This window comes from Prosopis cineraria, unplaced genomic scaffold (genome assembly GCF_029017545.1).
Source record: "Prosopis cineraria cultivar Desert tree isolate PC_DT_omini unplaced genomic scaffold, ASM2901754v1 PC12, whole genome shotgun sequence".
In the NCBI taxonomy this organism is placed as follows: domain Eukaryota; kingdom Viridiplantae; phylum Streptophyta; class Magnoliopsida; order Fabales; family Fabaceae; genus Prosopis; species Prosopis cineraria.
Window position 1 is genome coordinate 1,255,344 of NW_026555343.1, and position 23,545 is coordinate 1,278,888.

Sequence of the window (23,545 nt, forward strand, 5' to 3'; positions counted from 1 at the left end):
GTAAAGGATCCTTAAAGTAAATTAAAAAGCTGAGATTCCATCAATATGGTCTTTTACTGCGATACTCCGTGTATTTTATTCAATGATGGGAGGCTTTTGACATTATTTGTCTAAAATACTATGGGCTAAGCTGATTTGTGCATAGAGCCACTTGATTTTAACTTTTTTATATTACGTAGCCTTCAAATACACTCCAGTAAAACCACATGTATTTGTTTTTTCTAAGTTATATTTATGTTGATTATAGGGACGTTTTGATCACCGTCAAAGGAATAGGGAACTAAAAGAGTTGGTAACCTCAATTTCCATAAAATAAATAGAATATTGAGATTTAGTTGCTTTCTAGCTATATTGGTAGCTTAGTTAATCATCATCTCTATTATGTATTCGGGAAAAATTTATGAGATATGTATTCTTCTTTACTATCATGCATTGTTGATTTATCTAAAATTGGTATTTTTATTACTAAAAAGTCCCTATTGTTTTTGTCGATTGTTTACTTAAAAACTCCCTTTTATTTCTAAATTATGTATAGGAAAAATGTATTTAGAAGACAGTCCTACTTCTTCTCCATTATCATTCAAAGATGAACAGAAAATAGGCATGCTTTAATCGTTAGCTTCAATTTTATAAGTTCCATCATTTTCAAGCTACATGTTTTTGTTGTTATGGATGAATGGTGAGAAAGAGGAACAACTTGTGTCGTCAACTAATGCATTGGTATTTTTGGGAAATATTATTATTTCTCATCATGTTCTTTAGCAGGGATTTATGGAAGAAGAAAGAATTATGTCAGATTAAAGCATGTTGAGGAATATTAAGACTATATAAGTAATATTGTAAGGATAAAATTTTATTATTTATATTTTAATGTTTATTCCCATATATGTGCCGTAACATTAGGGGCGTTAAATCTTTGGCTTTTCTTTTATTTTAGTAGGATAGAGAAATTTGAAGATAGTAAATTTGGATTCACTTATGTGAGAACTCGAGATTCATGGACATTAGTGCAGTTTGAAGTTTTAGAAAAGGAGGAGCTTAGTAAGTGGATTCATTAGCTTTAACCTTACAATGCCACTCTTTCAGTTTATCCGCTAGATAATGAAGCCCTATATGATATCTTTTTAGGACTCTTAAATTAACAACTCCCAGCTATAAGCCTTGTGCTCACTTTATTTATCTCTTAAAATTATGCATTAATTGAGGGTTTCTTGTATTTTTCTTTTATTGATTAGAGAGGTATTAATCTGCTAATATGATACAAGGCAAATCACGTAGTGCCTATTAATATTTGCAAATTATCATGTGCCAAACATGCCCCTTATGGTCTTTTTAATGTAAATGCAAGGCAAACTTTAACTGTCCAGACTTAAACATGGTCTGTTGCAATTTCTCTAATTTGTGATATAAAAGTGGTGATGGAATAAGGCATTAACCTTCTTTGAAGCTATTGACAAGTTTTTTATGTTTATATGAGATCTAGGTAGTAGAGTTATGCCTTTTGTTTTGTGGATTGTAATATTAGGCTTCCTTAGTGATAAATTTTATTTGGTATATACAGATTGAGAATACTGTAATAAGTTTTTATGCTCAAGTTAGACCATGGTGATAATCTGACCGCAAAATTATGGGTATGCTTTATGGGTTTAAAAGAGCATGGGAGAAAAGGTGTAGAAAGGTTTTGTTGAAAAGTGATTGTGCTGTGGCTCTTAAGATAAGTAGGGCTCGCTACAGCGAATGACATGCTGATAAAGACATAATTCTTGAGATCAAATCACTTCTTTAGAGAGAATGGACAGTGGACGTTACGCATATGGAAAGACAGTTGAACATGGAAGTTGATTACTTAGTGGAAAGAGCCTTGTCTTCTCCCTTTGGCTTTCCTCATATTGCTAGGAACTCCATTGAAGGTTTCTTTGGTGGTGATAGTTTGAGTTAATTTTGTTGTCTTTCGTTTTTGCTTTCCTTTATGTGTGTGTAAAATACTGCGATTATAAGTTTACAATATTATGGTAAGGATTGTTCTTCTTTTGCTTTGCTTTTGCATCATTGAATATATAAATTTCTTTGTTCAATGGGAGCACTCATGGTGTTGCAGGACACATTTATTTTGTAGCTTCTTATTCTAATGTACGTTGAATGAGATACTGAAAATTGTAATAAATTTACATGTTTATACTAATTTTTGTTTAAGTAATTTTTTTTATACAATGTTCAAGTACGCTTAATCTGAATTATACAGTTAGTACATGTAAAGTTTATTTTACATGTACAATTATTGAGTATAACTCATTTTAAATTTGGCCCAATTCTAATATTGAATTCAATTCAATATCACTACGGAGATACAGGTCTAGCATTACAAAATCTTAATTATCATACGTACTTACATGAAACCATTGCAAGTTGACTATAACCAATGTTAAAATCCTCCTTTCATAGAACTTTTGTGCAGAACATTCTACAATAATTCTAATCTTCATTTTATATAATTTTGAAGTAGAATTAATTTATACATAATTCAATTAGACATTACTGATAATCTCTTGGGCTAGGTAGTAAAAGCCAGCTGCATTCAAAATAAAAATGGCTATTTGTTAAAAAAATAATTGTTTTAGTATAATAAGGATGTGAAGTTCATAAAATTGTATAATGGAGGCATTATATATAAATTTAAAATATGTGCCCAAGATACATAAAGACATTATGTTTAAAATGAAAAATTATAGAATATAATATCATAAATAGGTAGTTAACAATTTCAATTTCCTTACGTGAAAGGTACCGAAACAAACAAATCTTGCAAGTAATAAATTATCTATGAGTTAATCATTATATTTGATCAATATTTATATATAATCTTTTATTGTATTACATGGGGAAGTAAAAACAGGATATGTGGCATTGTCAAGGTAAGAAACATGGATGATCTGTAGATTTTGATGCGTGATCATGAAAATATTAATCAAAGAACAACCACAAATGTTATTTACTGAGATTTTGAGGGCTTGGGCTCATAAAATATTATATATGCATTCTAATTGTCATCTATTTTACGCTCGATTCCATTAAGTTGTAGTAATGGATTAATATTTCTTTATTATTAATAAAGGTTGTGAGTAGATGGGATTTTTTTTTTGTTGGATAGGAATGCCTTTTATTTTGTAATGAAGTAATGATATTACAACTAATATAGTATTAATACAAAAATTATAAAGTGTGATATTTAATTTGATATAATTTTTGCTCCCCGTGCGCTTTATTATTAATGAAGGCTGTGAGTAGATGAGATTTTTTTTTTTGTTGGGTAGGAATGCCTTTTATTTTGTAACGAATTAATGATATTACAACTAATATAGTATCAATATAAAAATTATAAAATGTGATATTTAATTTGATATAATTTTTACTCCCGTGCATCGCATTATTTTACTGGAGATGCGGGGTATCGATCCCGCATGCTAAGCGAGAGCGCTCTACCATCTGAGCTACATCCCCACGATGCTAAAGGGCTTTGCTTTAGTTCAATTCTCATCGTAATTTATACTTTTCACATCCCACTATATTTAACTAAATGGTATTCTGGTTTTCTATGCTGAATTCAAGAATTATAAATCCCCAACAGATAACAATCATTTGGGAGCAAGGACGAAGGTTCAAAGATTAAAATGTCAAATTAACAAATTTTAAAACTTCAAAAACATTTAGCTAGAAATAAAAATTGTTAAATAATAATTGTAAACCAATAATGTCTTAACCTCCTCAGTGTGCCTTTGTTTTTTTTTTTTTAATTATCTCTTTACTTGGGGCCTTGCTTGATGCTGGGTTGCCTCCAGAATTTCTTTGACCCTTGTTTGCATTTGCTCACTGCTCACACTGGGCTGAGTTCGGCCTCCAAATGAGCCAGGCTCTTAATCTCATCTTTAAGCAAATTGAATCAAGAACTTGAAAAGGACTTTGTGAAAAGCGCAATGCCATTTGCCAATCACTATCACATTTTGCAAAATTAATCTGATCTTGAACAACTTCTATCACAATGCTTTTCAACTTCCAAGATAAGTTTTTGGTAATTCTAATTATTCAATTGTCATTTTTTACGTCTATCAAATAAAAAATAATAATTTGAAAATTGAAACAATGCCCTTTGTGACTTATTTTTTTAATAACTAAATAAATAATTGGGAGGTAGAATTTCATCTTCGTTTATGAACATCTCATGTGGGTTATTTTTAAGTATATTTTTTTTCCTTTCAGTTTATTTTTCAAAACAAATGTGGACACAAAAATGAAAAGACGTCATCTTGCTTGTTACCTTTTATTCCGTCCATGAAGTAGGTAGGACTCAGCAAAGTATATGGGATTTGCACGTGTTTATAAGTAGAAAGAATTTTACAAGCATTATTGTTATATTTTTAATTTACTTCTATAGATGGCTATGCAGAAATAATGCTGAATTGACATACATTGTACATGACAGATTAAGCTAGCACAAGAAATCTGGTCTCCACATTCCATTTTTTAAATCTCAATTAACATTCGGTGATTCTGTCACACAATTCAATCACCAATTTGCTTTCGGTGTTGATGAATTCGGCCATGTGAAAGTTCTTGGATCACATAGAACCTGCAACGCTATTGTCATATCTTGTATTTGCTATTCTTCTGCCAACAAGATCCTTCAACTCAATTTCACCTGGGAATCTATTCTCCTTCAGCTTGGAGAATATCTGCAATGTACAGCAAAACAAAGACCTTAAATTCATATGGAATGAAATCAAAACCTACATTCATATGATGTGCAATCTCAGAAGAAAATCGATGAAGGCATGACTTACCAATTCACCGTTGCAGTACACTTCAAAAGCACCAGAACTCTGTAGGAAGGATTGAATAAAATTCCCAAGAAGCCAAGTGCTTGCTATACTTCCAAACCTATTGGCACGCAATGAGTAGTACCATGAAGGTGGTGTCATGATTCCCAACTTAGGAAATATCTGTTCACCTGCCACAATAAGTCCAATAATTCCAAGTTGCACCACTGGTATCGCATTGCTAAGCACGCGTTTGGTAAGTGGCGGTGGGTAGTTAGCTAAAACAACGTCAATCCCAGGAAATGCTGTTTCCAGCAATTGCTTAGATGTAACTGCATTTCCTCTGCAAAAGAAGTTCTTGATTCTCTCAGATATTTTATAAATGAAACTAGCTCGAAAGAATGCAGCTGGACAAAATTGAATCACGAAGTTGAAGGAAGATTTTCAGTTGGAGACACTTCAAAAGTCCAAATTTAGTGGAAAGGAACTGTTTTAATTTCCTCAGGAGATGGTTGACGTGGGCAAGCAATCAATGTTTACTATATATCTCTAGTTAGGGAGAGCTACTATCAATAGGGTAATGAAAATCATATGAAATATCATAATGCTAATTTAATGTCTGAGGTTTCTGTGTCAAACCATTGCAAGTTCATTTTGAGGGCCCGGTTGGACTTCACTTTTTCAAGCTAAAAGGCAGTGAGGGATTTAGAAAAATTAGTCTGTGGGGCAAAATTTGTACATAAGATAAATATTAATATTATTAATAAATTAATTATAATTGTTTATTAAATTATGTTAAATATAAAATTTATTAAAATTAAATGCTATTAAAGAACTATACATAAAATATAAAATTACAATAATATAAAAATTATATATCTATTAGAATAATGTTTTTCATTTTAATAAATAAAACTTGACTCTCTTGAGTTTTAATCAATAAAAGAGAGTTCAATTGATAAGGACTTCATTCATGATCCTCTAAGATCAATCTCATCTAAACTTTTTTGTGCTAACAAAATTAAACTCTTTTGTACAATATACATTTTTTGTGATAAAATTTTCAATTTAAACAATCAAAGAAAATTATTTTCTAAATTATTTTTCCCTTCTTTTTAAAACTCTATCCATTTAAGGTTAACATGCATAAATAAGATCTTGATCAAATAAAATTTTTAAAAATTAGTGAAAATTTTAATGGGATCACATAAATTTTCTTTCCTTTTTTAAGGGGGTAAGGACAGATGAAATTTTTAAATGAATATAAATAAAATATTTAAGGTCATTATGTATTTTTTTTTTAGGCTTGTGGCCCCTACTATGTTATAAGTAGATCTCTGTCCTTGCTAAAAGAGCTTTTGAAAAATGAACTAAAGTTTGACTACCTTTTAGGTTCAGTTTGCAAAACCCAAAAAATATATATATATATATATATATATATATGAAAAGTCAGTTTTGTCGACGTGAGTAGGTTGTTTCTTTTTTCTTTTTTGTTTTTGGCAAAAGTGAGTTTAATTTGACAAAAGTTCGTTTTGCAAACCAGATATGAAACATGCATTGAATCTCAACTCTGAAAGGAACAAAACCAAACTGTTGCAAGACTTTTACCCCTAGGTGAAAAGGAAGCATAAGAAAAGAAAAGAACAATGAGAAATGAGTAATGAGCATAATGTTGACATTTGACACGAGTTTTCATCCACTTTGAAACAGTTTAAGCCTGGAGAAATGGATGGTGATATGCACTTCATTGAGACTAGGAATCCCAATCAACTGCAAAGGCATCGTGTGGTTGGCTGTCATGACACCTACATTGAGAGTCTTACAAATCGCGTAGAGTTAATAAATGTGGGAGATTCTCTTACATTTATAATTCTCACATTACTTATAAAACTAATAAATGTAAAATTCATGGCATTGGCAAATTGTCACAAGTCTAATTCTAACTGTGTCAATATAAAATCAGTTCAACATCAATCATTAATACCCCCTATTTGGTTAATGTAAATGTTTTGTTTTAAAACTCTCATTAATTATGCATTGAACAGTCCTTAGATTGCAGATAATGCAGCTGTGAAGCATGAAGCAATCGATAACATGGCTAGATGCTCGCTCAAAGTCAATGAAATTTCAGCAAATGCTATTTAGCTTCTTAAAAGGAAAGACAAGAAAAGCAATAATGTGCTAAAGCTCAAAGTAAGCAAAATCTCTCTGGATTTAATTAAATTGAAAATGAAACAGAGAAGTCACGCTGTTAGACGAACCTGTAAGAACAAGAAGTGCAGAAGTCAATGTTAACAGTGTTGCCGACCCCGATCGGTGGGACAATGGTGACCTGTTTCTGCATCGAAACCAACAAATCACCGACCCAAACTTTCAATTCGAATCAGTAACGGTAGAGTTTATGAAAAATTGAAAAACCTGCGTGGGAAATTGCAGGGATTGCTGAAGATGCGGCTGAGGCTTCGTGGGAATCGGAGAGTGTTTATGAGAAATCGGCTTGTGAGGGGGAGGAGAGAGAAGGTTCATAATGTCTGAGCAGAAGAGCAACATCGGTAAGCCCACCAGCAGAATTTGATTTCGATCCATTGGAATGGCGATGCAACGAATTAAAGATTGAGATTCTGGTGATTCCAAATCTGATCTGGTTTCTCTGAGGGTAAATCACAATGGCATTTGTTTCGTAAATCACTATCTGAGATCGTTATTAAGATCCGGTGTTGAAGATAGCAACCCGAATTATTTGCAACTGTTGCCTGTTGGATCCGGCTAGCCGGAATAGGGCCAATGTGCATGGAAATATTTAAGTTTCTTTTTTTTAAATATAATACTATAATCTGAAAAACACTACATTTATGTATTTGACAATTCAAAGTATAAATAAGGTTTCTTTTAATAATAAAAAAATTATTTTATACTGATAACGCATATCATCAATAAAGATACAAATTTTAAATTGATATATTATATTATTTACTTTGGAAGTAGCACTAATCACGAATTTATATTTTAATAAATTTTATATATCATGTGTAAATCATTTTTGTTTTTAATTTTGAGCTACTTTTTCGAAGATGGAAAAAATCTGAATATTTTGGAGACATGGTCAGGATGTAAGAATTTGTTTCCTTACAAATCTCATAATCTTGTAAGTGTGTGCTGCCTGCACATTTTTAATTATTTAAATTGTTAACATTTTTATTTTAAATTTAAATCACTTTTAAAACACGATAATTTAATCATAATAAATTATTTCTAACAGTGATATATTTATAATTTTTTAAAAAATAGTAAAAGTAATAATAATGTCAGAGTCATTTAAGTCAACAAAAATTAAAAAACATATGCACAGGATATTTTAATATTTAAAATATAAAAATAAAATGAAATATATAAATTAAGGAAATAACTTATTTTTGTGTAATCAAAATATCATAACTTTTTAATTTATATAAATTAAAATTTGAATAATTTATTCTATATTAAAAAAATTTGTCCATACATATTAAAGATACAAATAATTACTCATTTTATATTAAAATGTTATTATTCCCGATATAGATTTTCACTTTTCCTTTGATTAATATGTGAAAAAATTTTGAAATCAAATTAAAAATTATACTTTCTACTAAGTACTCCCCCCACCCCAATATTTAATTAAAGAAAAAAAATTTCCCACAAGAGATATTCCTTAATTCAATTTTAGTTGTTATGTGTAAATTAAAATCTAAACAGAAATTTTTATTTTGCAATATGATCCCCTTATCATTACAGCAACTTTTTAATATACATTGAGGTCTTGCATATATTAAAAAACATAAATATTTTTTTATAATTTCTCGCCTCCCACATATTGAAATATAATTAACTTCTTTTCTTTCAAAATTTGTTGGCCATGTATCATTCAAAAAAATTAATCTTTTAGTCCTCCAACTTTTAAGTCACTTGTAACTCAGTCCCTCAACTATGACTCGCTGTGACTTAGTCCCTCAACTATAACTTGCCTATGACTCAGTCCCTCAACTTTTCAATCACTTATAAATTAGTCCCTTAACTTTTGTTAATTTTTTTTTCATGTTAACTTCTATCTCACATTAATGAATAAGAAGAGAGTATTTTAAAATAATATATGAGCATTTTTTACCCCTCTTATTTGATAAAAAAATTTAAAAAAAATTAAAAAATAAGGACTGAGTTATAGGTAAATCAAAAGTTGAAGGACTGAATTGCAGCGAGTTATAGTTGAAGGACTGAGTCGCAGCGAGTCATAGTTGAGGGACTGAGTTACAAGTGAGTTAAAAGTTGAAGGATTAAAAGATTAATTTTTTCAAAAATAAAATATACACTGTAATAAACTCTATGATATAATCTATGTCATAATAGTATTTGTAAATTACAATTATAGTCAAAATTAAAAATAAATAAAAAATATGCATATATTAAATAATATTTCTAAATTAAGCAAATAGCATAGCCAACATTATAGTACTTCCTTATATCTTATGTATAGATTACTTTCAACTATCTTATTGTAATGAAGGAGGCGCAATTAAATCATTAATTAATTTTGTCTAAAAAAGTAAAAAGTTCAATTCACCTTTATTAAATGTATCATGTTAAAAACATAAATAACATACTCCGTACATATTACAGAAGTTATATATAAAAATTTTATTACTCTATGTATGGTAAAAAATATAAAGAATAATTTATTGTTCTAAGATATATTATTCACTCATAAATTAAAATTTACATAATAAAAAATTTTATTTTATAAATTGTTATTTACCATTGTATTTTATTTTACTATTTATTCTCTTTATATATATATATATATATATATATATAACATACAATCTTTTTTGCTGCTTGTTGATTTGTGGGCAAATAATAATATTTATATTGTTTATGATTATGGTTCTCATAGGACTAAAAATGAAATTGATTGATGTTGTTTTCTTTGTTTTAGACTGTTGTTTGGTTTTTTTTTTTATTGTTTTTCTTGTTTTTGATTGAGTTGTATGTTATGTTGTATCTAGGTTATTTTGATTGTTTGTTGCTTTGACTATTGGTGTTTGTAATTTTTTAGTGATTAATAAAATTAGTTCTTTTTTGGCAAAAAAAAAAAAACATATGATAGGTTTGTCATCTCTCAACTTTACTATTAGCCACACATGATCCTTCAACATGCAATATTTTTTCTTTTTAAATAAAGACTTGTTTGGAACTTTTTTGTTTTATTTCAAGAACTAATGTAAAACTTGTTTTGAGAACAAAAAACTTGTTTGAATATTTGTTCTAAAGAAGTATATTTAAAAACTAAAAATATAAAAACCTGTTTGATAAATTGTTCTCAAAATATGCTTTGAAAAAAAAAACAAATAAAACTTGTTTGATTAACTTATTTTACATAATTAATATTAGCATGATTTTTATATTTGTTTAACATTATATTATACTAGTTAAACATACAAAACTTGAATAAAGAAAAGAAGATGAACATATTCATGAATGATAATGATTTGCAAATTACAGCAAGAGAATCCTTTACTTGAAGGGTTATACAAAGGACCCCAAAACATTTTGAGGTAAAACACATAAAGATATCTTTCACCCTACATATATAACCTTCTCTTTTACATTGGTCAACCAAATTCATATTTGATAGTGCTGATAGATAAAAAATTACCCAGGCCATTTCATGCTCGAAGAACAGCAACAGATATGTGAATAAAAATGGGATTTAAATTCTCTGAAATTGAAATTGGTGAATATGGGTGAAGTTTTCTCTTTTTAGTATTTGTATTTATTTTATCATTTTTTATAAAATATAAAATCTCCTCTCTCTTTCTTAAAATGAAAAGCTTCACATAGATTCACCCGTCTCAAATTCAGAGGATTTAAATCCATAAAAATGAGTTGCTCTGTCTCTCATCATATGTTAAATTAAAGAATAGCAGGCTGAAACAATGCTAAAGCAGAAAGTGGTATTTGAACAATATAAGCAATTCTTATCATGCTAAATCTTCTTAGACATTAGCACATAACTATTGGCAACAAATCATGGAAGACATATAGTCTAGGACGAAGTAAGTTACAAAAAGACATATACCACAGTCAACAGCCACTGCAAACACCCCAGTGAAATATTGAAATCCTTCTTGGAAACATTTCGACTAAATGTGGCCTAGGAAGAAGTAAGCTACAAAAAGATACAAAGAATCAGAATTTCATCAGTTTTAGATTCATGTGAATCCAATCTTCGAAGTACTCATTAGAGACAACAATAAAGCCCTTGTTTCTTCCGGGTTACCTGCTGCAATATTTACAAGGCACCAAGCAGCCTCAAGAAACTGTTCATCTAGGGAACCAAATGCAAGACATTGAGCTAGTATGAGTATTGTTCCAGCTTTGACAGCAGCCTCAACAGGAGGAAATTTAAATCTTGACAGCAAACGCCTTAGTTCTTGAAGGGCACTCACTTGATAAGCAATGGCAGACTTCAATTCTTCTACTGCCAAAAATCAATTGTTCATCATCCATTATCATTTCACTATCAAGAGAAACTAGCTATCGTGGATTATGGTTCGAACTATCACAGAAAAAAGAGAGAGAGTCCTTCTATTCTATGGAGACACTTATTGGGGTTCTATGGGTTTGTTTTCTCTTCTTTAGTTAGTTTGTTTTTCTGAACGTTCAGGAAGCTGTTTCTATTTTTACAATCCAACAGAATCAAACAACAATCAAAACCAAACAGAGGGAAAAAAAAACAAAGCAAGAGTAAGAAGCAAAAACAAAATCAAGCGAAGAACCAAAGGGACAACCAGAGTCAGACAGCAGAAAAATGAAGAAACAGAAGCGAATCAGTGAACATCAAACGAAGAGAATGAAACAGCCAAATCGAACAAGAGTAGAAGGAAGAACCAGTCGGAAATAGAAAGAACGCACCCGGTTTACGAAGCAGAGTCGCCAGCAGCTGGTTCACGAAGCACGGGGAAGTTTGAAGGAAGAAGAATGAAGGCAGCAGAGGCACACGGTGGCAGTGACGAATCCAGAAACAGGCATAAGGGGGGCAAAATTGAAAATTATTTAAAATATGGCGGCAAACACTAACTTTTACAATTTTAATAAGAAAAATAAAAAAAAATTCCAGGGGTAGTGAATTTTGCGTTTTTTTTTTTTTTGGGGGCGGGGGGGGGGGGGGAGCACCCCTCTTGGATTTGTCCCTGCACGATGGATCACGAGCACGCACGGTGGAAGAAGAATGAGATGAAGCACGATGACGAAGATAGGAAGCGCACAAAAAAGACGGTAGATTGGGTTGGGAACATTGTTGCATTATTTACGACTTTGCCATTGATGAAAAAGCGATGTTTCCGCCTCCCATTGTTCTTCGGGGGGGGGGGGGGGGGGAAAAAACATGCAACATCTCGAAAGTGTTCCTATGTTTTTACTCTCCAAAATAATTTTAGTTTTTTTCTTTTTGGTTGGATGTTCATCCTATATAAATTTATTTTATTTATAAAATTTATATAAATTAAATTTTATAACATCACATTTTTTTTGGCAACTCTCACTTTTATTGTTTAATTTTTTAACTTATAATCACACCCCTATCTTTTTTAACCATGGTCCTACAACTATCTTTTTAAGAGCCCCACATTCTTATAATTTCTAAAATTTATCCCAACTATAATAAATAAAAAAAATAAATTTTTTTAAAAAAGTTAATGGAGTTACTAATTAAAAAACTGTTGATGAACAGAAAACCCATTAAACTTTACAATATATATAAATAATTCCTAATTTTTTTCCTTCGTATATTAAAAAATTAAAAATAATCTATTATTTAAATATATTATTTGAAATTTATTCTACAATTTAATATTTTTTCTGCATTGATAATTTATTGTTTTATACATATACAAAATATAAATAACAAATAATATCTCATGCGCATCATTTTTAACATGACACTTGTATTCACTATCATTTTTCATCATGTGTTCCACGTGATCTTTACACATACAATTTTTTTTTTAAATTTTTTACTGTTCATCGACTGTAGATAAACAATAACAAATGACAAGCTTCACAATATAAACGAATAAGAATATGAGATGAGGTTTCCCTATCTATAATAAAAAAGAACATTCATGTTATAGTTTTCTTATCAAAATATGAAAATGTTAGTCAAATGCTTGAAACTAGTATGAGGGTGCTAGGATTTAGTTTCTATAATAAGTGTTTCGAATCTTTTAATTGCAGTAATGTTTACATTAAAGTTGTAAAATTTTATCAACAATGCTTGAAAATTCATACTTAATGAAATAGTGAGTTAAATTAAAGCCTATAATTTGAGCCAAGTACGACAGGCCAACTCAAACCTGTCCGAAAAATATTAATGTCAGGCTTGCCTACATGAATTTTTTAAGAGAAAAAAATACTTTAAACCCGATCTGAATAAGCGGGGCTAAATTGGGCTCGACTCAAACAAGCCTAACCGTTGAAATTTTTAACTCAATATGTATATGGGGTTGGCAATTTTTGCCAAATTTGACGGACTAGCCCGAACTTGGCCGAAAAAGTTAGGACTTGAATTGACTATATGGGCTTTTTTTAAGAGAGTAAGATACTTCAAGCTCGATTTGAATAAGCTCGACCCATCCAAATTATTGACTCTAAGGTAAATGACTGTATTATAAATGCATTTCAAAATGTAGAGTTATAACTTGGTGTTTATCCCTCCCGAATTGTGATCTCCCACAAAAAAAATCAATAAATGTATGAGTCACTATCAAAATTTTAACAGGATAGTTTTAAAAACTTTTTAAAAAAATAAAAATAGTTTACAATAATCAGAATAGGGTTCGAGAGTTGATTGTGTGTGGAGAAGGTGTTAAGCACCCCACATTACCCGTTTGTGAGAATGGTTACCCTAATTTGACTAAACAAAATTAATATGACTTTAAATAAGATTTAATTACCCTTAATTAATAAAAAGGAAAAAAGAAGAAAATTATAATTAAAATAATTATTTATTTAAAAGTTAAACTTGACCTAAGATAAAATTCTAAAACCTACATGCCCTTTAGAGGGACAAAAGCCCATGTAATTTGAGGGTAAAAATATGTGTCAATTTGTTAGTATTTTTTTTAAAAAAAGAATTTTTCACTTTTAATTAAAGGATTTTTAATTGGATTGGTCGCTTTTAATTAAAAAAAAGCTTATTACCTTATTTAAAAGTTGGACTTGACCTAAGATAAAACTTTAAAGCCTATATACCTTTTAGAGGGATCAAAGTTTACATAATTTGAGGGTAAAAATGCGTGTCAATTTGCTAGTATTTTTTTAGAAAACGAATTTTTCATTTTAAAAAAATATTTTTAATTGGATTGGTTGCTTTTAATTAAAAAAAAAGCTTATTTCCTTATTTGATAAAGGATTTTTTTTAAAAAAAATAGATTAAAATTCCTGTAGAGATTCACAAAATCTCACACCAAAATTAATTTATTTTATATCTATGGAGATTTCAAAATCTCACATAGTATAGAAATTATTTTTTAACCTATTTATATTTATAAAAAAGGCTCTTCTTTCAAAAAAAAAAAAAGATAAAACAAATCAATTAAACACCATAATTGAAGCGCATGCGGTAGCCCATTGTCACACATGATATACTAATTGACTAGTTATCTATGAAAATTTTAAAAATCTCACACGATATAATTAAAAAAATACAAAAAAAATCTCAAATTTTTAATATAGTGTGTGCTATATAAGAGTATAATAAAATAAGTGGCTCATAAAAAAAAATAAAAGATGAAACTTTTAGAGTAACAGTTTTGATAATTATTTCAAAGGTCATTCCATGCACAACAAACAAAAGAGAGAAATGGTTAAAGTATATATCTGAGTTTGTATGTGTAAGAAAATGCATTTTCCTCTCCTGTGCTTGAAAGACTCTCTTTGATGAAAGAGAGAAAATGATCTTCCTCTTCATCGACAGGTGATTCAGCGGCAGGAAAGAAAAGAGATAAAAAAGAGAAAATAAAAAAAACTAAAAAGGAAAAAATAAAACTCAAAGAAAAGGAACGAGAGAGAGAGGGAGGCAGGTGTAGAAATAAAAAGAAACCATTAGCACCAGGCACCACATATATATATATGTGTACGTACACATGACGGGAAAAATTAACACACACACACACACGAAAGCTCTTTTTTTTTTTTTTTTTCTGAGGAAGCAGTGTACACAATAAAAAATATTAACTAAATTGTCATTAATCATATACCCTTGAACCTTCAATACTTTTAATGACCACATATATGATCACAAGGGCAATAAAAAATATTAACTAAATTATCATTAATTATATACCCTTCAGCCTTCAATACTTTTAATGACCACATATGTGATCGCAAGGGTGAGAGTATTGGTTTTCTTTAGAGAGTTCTAGAATAATAAGTAATGAATATCATCCTATTTCAAGTTACTCTATCTATTCCTAATCCCATATTATAATAAGTGAAGATGATAAAAAAAAAACATTCTCAATCTTTTCAATAAATACTCTCAAACTCCTTTAATTGCTGTCTCCTTTCTTTTTTCTTCCTCCTCCTCTTTTGCCTTAATTACCACCCTTTTATAGATGAAAATTAAGACTTTTTATTTTAATGGTTGAATCCCATCAAATTACAATTTATGATTAATTATATTTGATTTTTACCATTTTAAATCAAGACATAATTTTGGGAATTAAATTTGCATTTAACTTTTCTTAATTGAAGGCTCATATTAAAGCATAAATTTAAAAAATTTTCATTTAATTCCGTTTTTATTATTGTTTTATTAAATAAAGGCTCTTCAACTTTTTATTCCGTTATTTTTTTGTGGAGGCCTGGACGAAATAAAATATTCAGTGTTCTTTGTATCTTGTATCTACATATTCGACAGTCCATTCAATGGAATGGACAATTTCTATAATATCACTTAGACACTCAATAAATAATCAAATTTGGGACACTTACTTAATACAAATCCGATGTTACCATTAATTTAATGCAATAATGGCCAGTTGATGGTCCTCCAATAAATATTACAAAAGAAATGAAAAACTTTGAGCAGAATATATATATATATATATATACTCTTTCCGTTTAAAAATATAAAGTATTTTTCTAGAAGTTAAATGTTAAAAATATAAAGTATTTTTAGTTTTTTGAAGTGAAATTATTGCCTTTTTTTTAAAGTATTCCTATTAATGAATGATTTTATATTTATTATAGGATATTTAATAGGGATAAATATGAAAAAATAAAATTAATTTAACAGTAGATAACTATTTTATTAAGGGTGAGATTTGATTAAAAATGACTTATATTTTTTAATGGAAGGAGTATATCATTATCACCCCCATGGCCGGTTCTTCAATCAATCTTTATATCATATCAATATTTTTCATTTTTTTCAAAAACAAATCTTATCATTTGACTAGGGGATGGAATAGGATTGCCTGTGTTCTTTTTCTTTGGAAAACTTCCAGCACGTGATCTATGTTTGGAAGGGTAGTTTGAAATGGCCGGAGTGATGGAAGTATTTTAATATATCATCGGTTAGAGATACTTAACAAATAATAGGGAAGAAGAGGTAAATGGTTTAAAAATTATCAAAAACTATTTCACACTACATTTCTAAACGCCTCGTTGTTGGAAGGTTCAGATTGATATAAGTTCTTTAAAAATTTGAATTTCTCATAGCCTTTTCATCCTGTCTTTTATATATTCAATGGTTAAGATTGCAGAGATGATGCCAAAAAAGTTTGCCATTTAAATCTATTCAATTTATTCGATTAATGACATTTTGTCATCCGATTAATTAAGAACATTTTTTCAAGAAAAAAAAAAGGAAGAAAAGTTTGTCCTTCTAATTTTTCTTATCAGATTTCTCGCATCATTGCATGTAAAATACTATTGTTCTTCTCATATTTCTTCTGATTCTTCTCGCAGTATGTATTTATATTCCAGAGGATAACGCAAATGTTAAGATTTCAAAGAAGATTAATATTTTTCTTTTGGAAAATTATACCATACCCCCTTAACTTTAGCAAAAATAAAATCGTTAAGTTTTAATGTTTTGAACTAAAAAACTCTATGAGCCAGATCAAATGTTATTATCACAACTAAAATCAACTCTTCATGAGTTCAAATGCTCTGCGACTAGGGTTTAACCGTTTAAAGTTTTTATTTAGTCTAAAATTGATGAAAGCATTTAAAACAATTTTTAAAGTTTGTGTTTTATTCTTAAATCTTAATTTAATAATAACATATAATTTAAGTAAATGTTCCAAGATAGTTACCAATGGTTTCAAAATCTTGTGACCCATAGAATTGAGAAAAGAGTAATAGATAAAGATTACATATAATCTTCATATTAAAATTAAATAGTCCAAGTTGTTCCATGTGACTTATAAATTCTAATTATTTTAATTTCTAAACAATTTATCCCTGCTTAACATTAATTTATTTCTCATCGGCACATTGCATTGATGCTTCCCAAACCCCCAGAGCAAACCATAAATCAATAAATAAACAAAGAAAACATCAAGCACAACATCAACATAACAACAAATTAAAGGTTAAATCATACTTCTTAGAAATATTTAATTATAATTTTTTTTGAATTCAGTTCCTTTTAAAATTGAATTATGAGTCATGTTGATATCACTTTAATAACAAAAGATGAATGGTAATTATTTTTATTTGGATCAAAACATGTGTGGGTGTTATTTATTTATTTTTTTCAATTCCTCCGACCTATTACTATATAACTATGTTTGGATATGAATGCTAAATCGCTCAAACAAAACATGTGATTGATTATAAAAAGACCCTATTGGTCATTGGATAAAAAATAATCCTAAAAAGCAAAAGCAGCCATTAGTGATCATTCCATATCCTGTCCTTTTTCAATTCCGACCTATGTGTGAAATGTGAAAGAATAATAAAGTTAAGCAAATAAAGAAAAAATTTGTGTCACGTGCGGCACATGGGTGGCCATAGGCATGCACTACCGACCCATTAATCAAAGTGAAAACCTCCTTGGCGAGCCAGCGAGAGCAGAAGAAGAAGCAAAGACTCACGATAGGTCAACCTTAACCACACGGCGACGCCGAGAATTCTAAGTTCAAATTTTAGAATGTTGAAAAGGAACAGTAAACACGCCTTGATCTCTCTCCCTCTCTCTCTCTCTGCGCGCGTCACTCACATACAAATTTACGACGAAAATACCGCTATGCTTCTTTTATATATGAAGTCCATCCCAGACTCCCACAACAAGATCATCCAGAAGACGCAAACCTTTTCAGAGCTTTTGCCTTTTTTTTTTCCTTTTACCCTTTTGCTCTTCCTTGCTGGGAAGGGTAAGGATTTCAATATTCTATTCAGATTTGAGATTAAGAGGCTGAGGCTTGTGTAGATGAGGGAGGAGAACCTGGGAAAACCAGAGGAATAGAGGGATCAACGTGTGGTTGTTGTTGAAACACAAGTGCGCATTAAGTGTTGGATTTAATTCCTCAATTAAATTTTCTTTCTCCTCCTTGTCACAAGTTTACTAGTGTATTCAGTATTGTCCTTTTAAGATATTTTGCCTAGTTTTACCTCCTTTCTACTTTAGTTCACATATTTTCGCCTCTCTTTCTACCGTCACTTTCCCTATTTAATTTCCCATTTCCCGAGAGCCCATAGGCGAACCCTGGTCTAAAGCTAACAAGCTCCGTCTGAGTCTCCAATGGCTAGTTGGGTTTTGACAGAATGTGGGTTAAAGCCTCTTCCTCCAACATTCGCTCGACCCAGGGTTGAAGCTGTGACGTGTAAGAGCTCCAAGGTCAGATTTTTGAACGCAAACAATGGTGTCAATGAGACAGATCTGAAATTTCAGACAAGAGGCTTCACATGTAACTTCAGAGAGAGAAGAAGCTGGGAACTGAGAGTGAGTGCTCCTTTGAGGGTTGCTTCCATTGAAGAAGAGGATGAAGAAAGAAGAGAGAGAATCAACGTGGGGTTCAATGGGGCAACACAGGAAGAACCAGAATTCGATCCTGGGAATCCACCACCATTCAAATTGGCTGATATCAGAGCAGCCATTCCTAAACATTGTTGGGTGAAGGACCCATGGAAGTCAATGAGTTATGTTGTGAGAGATGTGGCTGTGGTTTTTGGAATGGCTGCTGCTGCTGCTTATTTGAACAACTGGCTCGTTTGGCCTCTGTATTGGGCTGCTCAGGGAACCATGTTCTGGGCTCTGTTTGTCCTTGGTCATGATTGGTAATGACCAATTCCTTTCATCTCTCTAAATTTCCTAAATTGGTTTGTAAAGTTGTGTCTAGATACATTTGATTATTGCTTTTCATGTTTCAGTGGTCATGGAAGCTTTTCAAACAATCACAAGCTGAACAGTGTTGTCGGTCATCTTCTGCATTCTTCAATCCTAGTACCCTATCATGGATGGTATGCTTCTAAATGAATTACATCTCCTCTAGTCCTCTTTTCTCTTGTACATTTCTCACTGTAGTTTTCTAAAATCATACAGGAGGATCAGTCATAGAACTCATCACCAAAACCATGGTCATGTGGAAAATGATGAATCTTGGCACCCGGTGAGCTAAAATCTATTTACTTCCTTCTTAGCTTTAAAGGGGTAATCTCTTGTCTCTGCTTCCTCACTACCTTGCAATTTCTAATATGAAAAGTTGAATTCTTAAACTTGCAGCTGTCTGAGAAAATATACAAGAACTTGGACCATTTGACCAAGACTCTGAGGTTTACTGTACCATTTCCAATGCTTGCGTATCCTTTCTACCTTGTAAGTCGCTTCTGTTCCCAAAGTTTTTTTACTAGACCTAATTAATGTGAACTCTTGAAAGCTGTTAGTTGAAGGAAGGAAATTGACTTGGTTCATGGTCTTGGAAAAAAAAAAAAACAAATTGCAGTGGAGCAGAAGTCCAGGAAAGACTGGTTCTCACTTTGACCCAAACAGTGATTTGTTCGTTCCCAGTGAAAGAAAAGATATTATCACTTCCACTGCTTGTTGGACCGCCATGGCTGCTTTGCTTGTAGGTTTAGGATTTGTTATGGGTCCAATTCAATTACTTAAGCTTTATGGCATTCCTTATTGGGTAAGCTACAGTTCTTTTGACTATTTAGGGATCAGATCCTTTTTCTTCCTTCCTCTTCACATAGTAAAACAAAGTCCTAATTGAACTTTACTTGGAATTGAAGATTTTCGTGATGTGGTTGGATTTTGTGACTTACTTGCATCACCACGGACATGAAGATAAACTACCATGGTATCGCGGAAAGGTATCATTTTTTCCTCATTTTTCTTTTATTTTTTTCTGGGAAATGAAAGTTTTGCTTAATGAGAATCTTTCTTTACACTTGTTTTATGATTCGTTTATTTTGTGATAGGAATGGAGCTACCTTAGAGGTGGACTTACAACTCTTGATCGTGATTATGGTTGGATTAACAACATCCATCATGACATTGGAACCCATGTCATTCATCATCTCTTTCCTCAAATACCACACTATCACTTAGTAGAAGCAGTGAGTATATCTCTCTCTACTTTTTCTGTGTTATCATAAAATTTTTTATCTTTCACTGATACATTTTTAATGCTTAATTCATTTGTAGACTGAGGCTGCAAAGCCAGTGCTTGGAAAATATTACCGTGAGCCAAAGAAATCAGGGCCTCTTCCCTTTCACCTAATTGTAGATCTGGTTAGAAGCTTGAGGAAAGATCATTTTGTTAGTGACACGGGGGATGTTGTGTACTACCAAACAGACCCTAAGCTCGCTGGCTTCTCTTCTTCATCAAAAAAGTAAAAGCTTTAAACAATTTTTCGTACTTTGAGAACATATCAGAAGCCACACAACACACAGTTCCTTAACTCTGAAGATATTAACTTTGGAGATTGTCTCACTGTCTTGAGTTTGTAATTTCATGGAATTGCCAAGAGGCAAATTTTTCTTCGCTGGAAGAGAGTAGATGCTTATTGCCTAAAGCATTTGGTTGTAATTGTCTGCTACTGAATAAGATTAAGCAGAGTGTATGTACTATTATTGTAGTCTATTCTTCGTCTTCGAGAGTGAAGAATACTTGTAAATTGGCTATTCTTGATGAAGTGCATCAAATTGATGATGTATTTGCAATAATTTAAACCCCAAAATGTTCAATGAAAATTAATTACTTTCGTCCAATTCTAAAAATTTAATAAGTTTCTTAATGGGGGTAAAAAAAGAAACTTCTAATAAAAAGTCAGACATACTTTATAAATAAGAATATAAAAACCCTTCTCTCCCAATTTTATACTGGAGGCCGTACGAGGAAAAAACATCTTAATAATGATGCATTTAACAAGTGTAAACTCAAAATTTATTCTGTTTTAGACAATATTAGGAATAATATAATCACATTCACTAGATTTTGACTAGGTAATTAGAAGTGATTTATATATAATATAACATTCCTAAAAATAGGTGGAACAAAGTGATGAAGATTGAAAAGGACAAGAGCCTTGAGGCAACATTGGGAGGAAGATGCAATCTTGAAATGAAAATGAGAAGAGATACATGGAGTTGAGGGAGGGGTCATTGTCAGTTGCGAGTGTGGTGGATTGGGAAGTGAGTGGCTTCATTGAATCAAAGGCCAAAAGAAAGTATGGCTCCACTGTAAAAGCAGAAGAGTGGCCAATGAGAATGAAGCAAAGAATGTGATTGTGGAGAGTGAAGAGGAACTCACTGTCCGTCTCATATCGGACCACTCACATGCCTCTGTATCCTCCAACCATTTTCTGTCCCAACAAGTTTGTGCCTTTCATCCCTCTCTTTCTCATTTCCTTCCTCATTCTCTCTTTTCTCTTTACAACCATCCCTATCATTTATCAATTTGCATCTTTTATTAGGGAAAATAACAATAATAATAACATTTATATCAAGGGAGGGTGAAAAGTAAAAAAAAAAAATTATTTCAATTATATATCATAACAAATATTAGACTTTAAGGAGACAATAAAAAAATAGAGTCGGAATAGCATATATACAGATGTCGAGATGGATGTATGGACATAAACAAAAAGATTACATGGACATATATAAAGAAGATTGTAGAAAGAGTTGGTACAGAAAATAAAATAAATAATTTTAAATCCTATAAAAAAAAGTAGAAAAAGACAAAAGAGAACACTTACATAAGATGTTAAATGAAACTTTTGGTTAACAATATATTCAAATGTTTGGTTGTTGATGAGCATAATAATATTATGCAATTCATATAATTAACTTCACGTAGTGAGATGAGATTTGTTATTATTATTGTTCCCACTATTTTCATATTTTTTGTAAGATATTTTTTATATTTTTGGCCAACGATTTAATCCATATTTGTATTAACAGTGCTAATGTGATTTTTTAGTTTGAGAGGAACTTTTTTTAAAAAAATTGTAGTCTTAAATAACATTGCTGTATTTTCAAAGGACTGAGGAACTTTTCACGCATTAAAAGGAGGAGAGCACTTCAAGATTTATTCACGATTATATGAGACGGTTTTTTAAAGAATTAAAGTATAACTTACGATGATGCATGTGCTAATAAAAAGATTTGTTATATATCAGTTTTGGTCATGTTAAATAAGTCACGAATATACGTGCTTACTTGATAGTTATAAAATATGCATAATTATAATATGCACAGCAATACTACGAGTTCACTTAATATTAATATGTGTTCACTTGCTTAATTATTAACTAGCTAAATTGATGTTTTTATTTGATATTTATCTTTTGTGGATAAGATATGTTTGCTAACACATCTCAATGTCTTGAAACTAACAATCTCATATGTGATATTCTTAATTTTTACGAATAGGTCTGATGATGAGAATTTAGCAGTAAACACTTTTATTTTTTATGAAAAATTTACTTTTTTTATATGACTATTTAATTGGATCATATTTAAATATTATCAAATCTAATTGAGAGTAACTCCCTCAATTTTTCTTTTTTTTTTGGCATTCTCTTACTTTACTTTACTTTTAGTTATCAAATGGTTATCATTGTCTATTACCAGCAGTATTAATTTAGAAAAACAATTGTTAAGTGGTATAAGTTAAAACAGTCTTTTTATTTATCAACCAACAACATTTCATAAATCCTTTATATAATATATAATTTGACAAATATTCTTTTAAACAGGACAACATGTTCGATTCTTCAACTTCTCCCATAATTGTAGAAAGAAAATTCGTCAGTATTGCACAAAAAACTTGCCCAATCTTTATTATTTAAGTCATGGCGCTGTGTTTGTGTGGTCGAAGGGGCCAAGGAATGGCCCATCTTAGCCCATTATCCATTTTATGTGGCCATAGGCAACTGATTTCGGGCCAATACAAGGGGTTGGCAGGCCTGAGAAAAGAAAATAAAACCAAGCTACTCCATCACATTAAACTGTGACAACAACAAACAATATACTCGTTGCAGTTCAAAATGTATTGAGAAAAATTTATATATCAATAAAGTTATCATTTTTATAAAAATATATATTATTTTTTTTACCTATAGTCTCAATTATCAATATATTTTATGATGAATGAGAAATACATTTAAACAAATATCTAAATTAATAAATATAACAGGTAAAATGAAAAATAAATTTTTACATCTATTAGATTACTTATGTTTTG

At 30.6% G+C, this 23,545-nt stretch overlaps 3 protein-coding genes across 4 annotated transcripts; 1 reads left to right on the plus strand and 2 right to left on the minus strand.

The window, feature by feature from the left end:
- Window positions 1–4,365: 4,365 nt before the first annotated feature.
- Window positions 4,366–7,548, minus strand: LOC129289626 (selT-like protein). Of its 2 annotated transcripts, none has more exons than XM_054926427.1 (4): window positions 7,230–7,548; window positions 7,073–7,143; window positions 4,836–5,154; window positions 4,366–4,727 (listed from the first exon to the last, which is right to left on the minus strand). In XM_054926427.1, exons 1-4 carry the CDS (start codon window positions 7,395–7,397, stop codon window positions 4,614–4,616), a joined length of 672 nt encoding a protein of 223 aa, XP_054782402.1. In that variant the 5' UTR covers window positions 7,398–7,548; the 3' UTR covers window positions 4,366–4,613. The 2 variants fall into 2 exon arrangements, with proteins under 2 accessions (XP_054782402.1, XP_054782401.1); XM_054926426.1 differs by having other exon boundaries at window positions 7,073–7,149.
- Window positions 7,549–10,816: 3,268 nt separating this feature from the next.
- Window positions 10,817–12,147, minus strand: LOC129288253 (uncharacterized). Its single transcript, XM_054924760.1, has 3 exons — window positions 12,018–12,147; window positions 11,757–11,921; window positions 10,817–11,322 (listed from the first exon to the last, which is right to left on the minus strand). Exons 1-3 carry the CDS (start codon window positions 12,145–12,147, stop codon window positions 11,054–11,056), a joined length of 564 nt encoding a protein of 187 aa, XP_054780735.1. The 3' UTR covers window positions 10,817–11,053.
- A 5,861-nt stretch (window positions 12,148–18,008) lies between these two features.
- On the plus strand, window positions 18,009–20,972 carry LOC129289510 (omega-3 fatty acid desaturase, chloroplastic-like). Its single transcript, XM_054926286.1, has 8 exons — window positions 18,009–19,130; window positions 19,224–19,313; window positions 19,396–19,462; window positions 19,576–19,668; window positions 19,796–19,981; window positions 20,085–20,165; window positions 20,274–20,411; window positions 20,500–20,972. Exons 1-8 carry the CDS (start codon window positions 18,595–18,597, stop codon window positions 20,689–20,691), a joined length of 1,383 nt encoding a protein of 460 aa, XP_054782261.1. The 5' UTR covers window positions 18,009–18,594; the 3' UTR covers window positions 20,692–20,972.
- The last annotated feature ends 2,573 nt before the right edge of the window (window positions 20,973–23,545 follow it).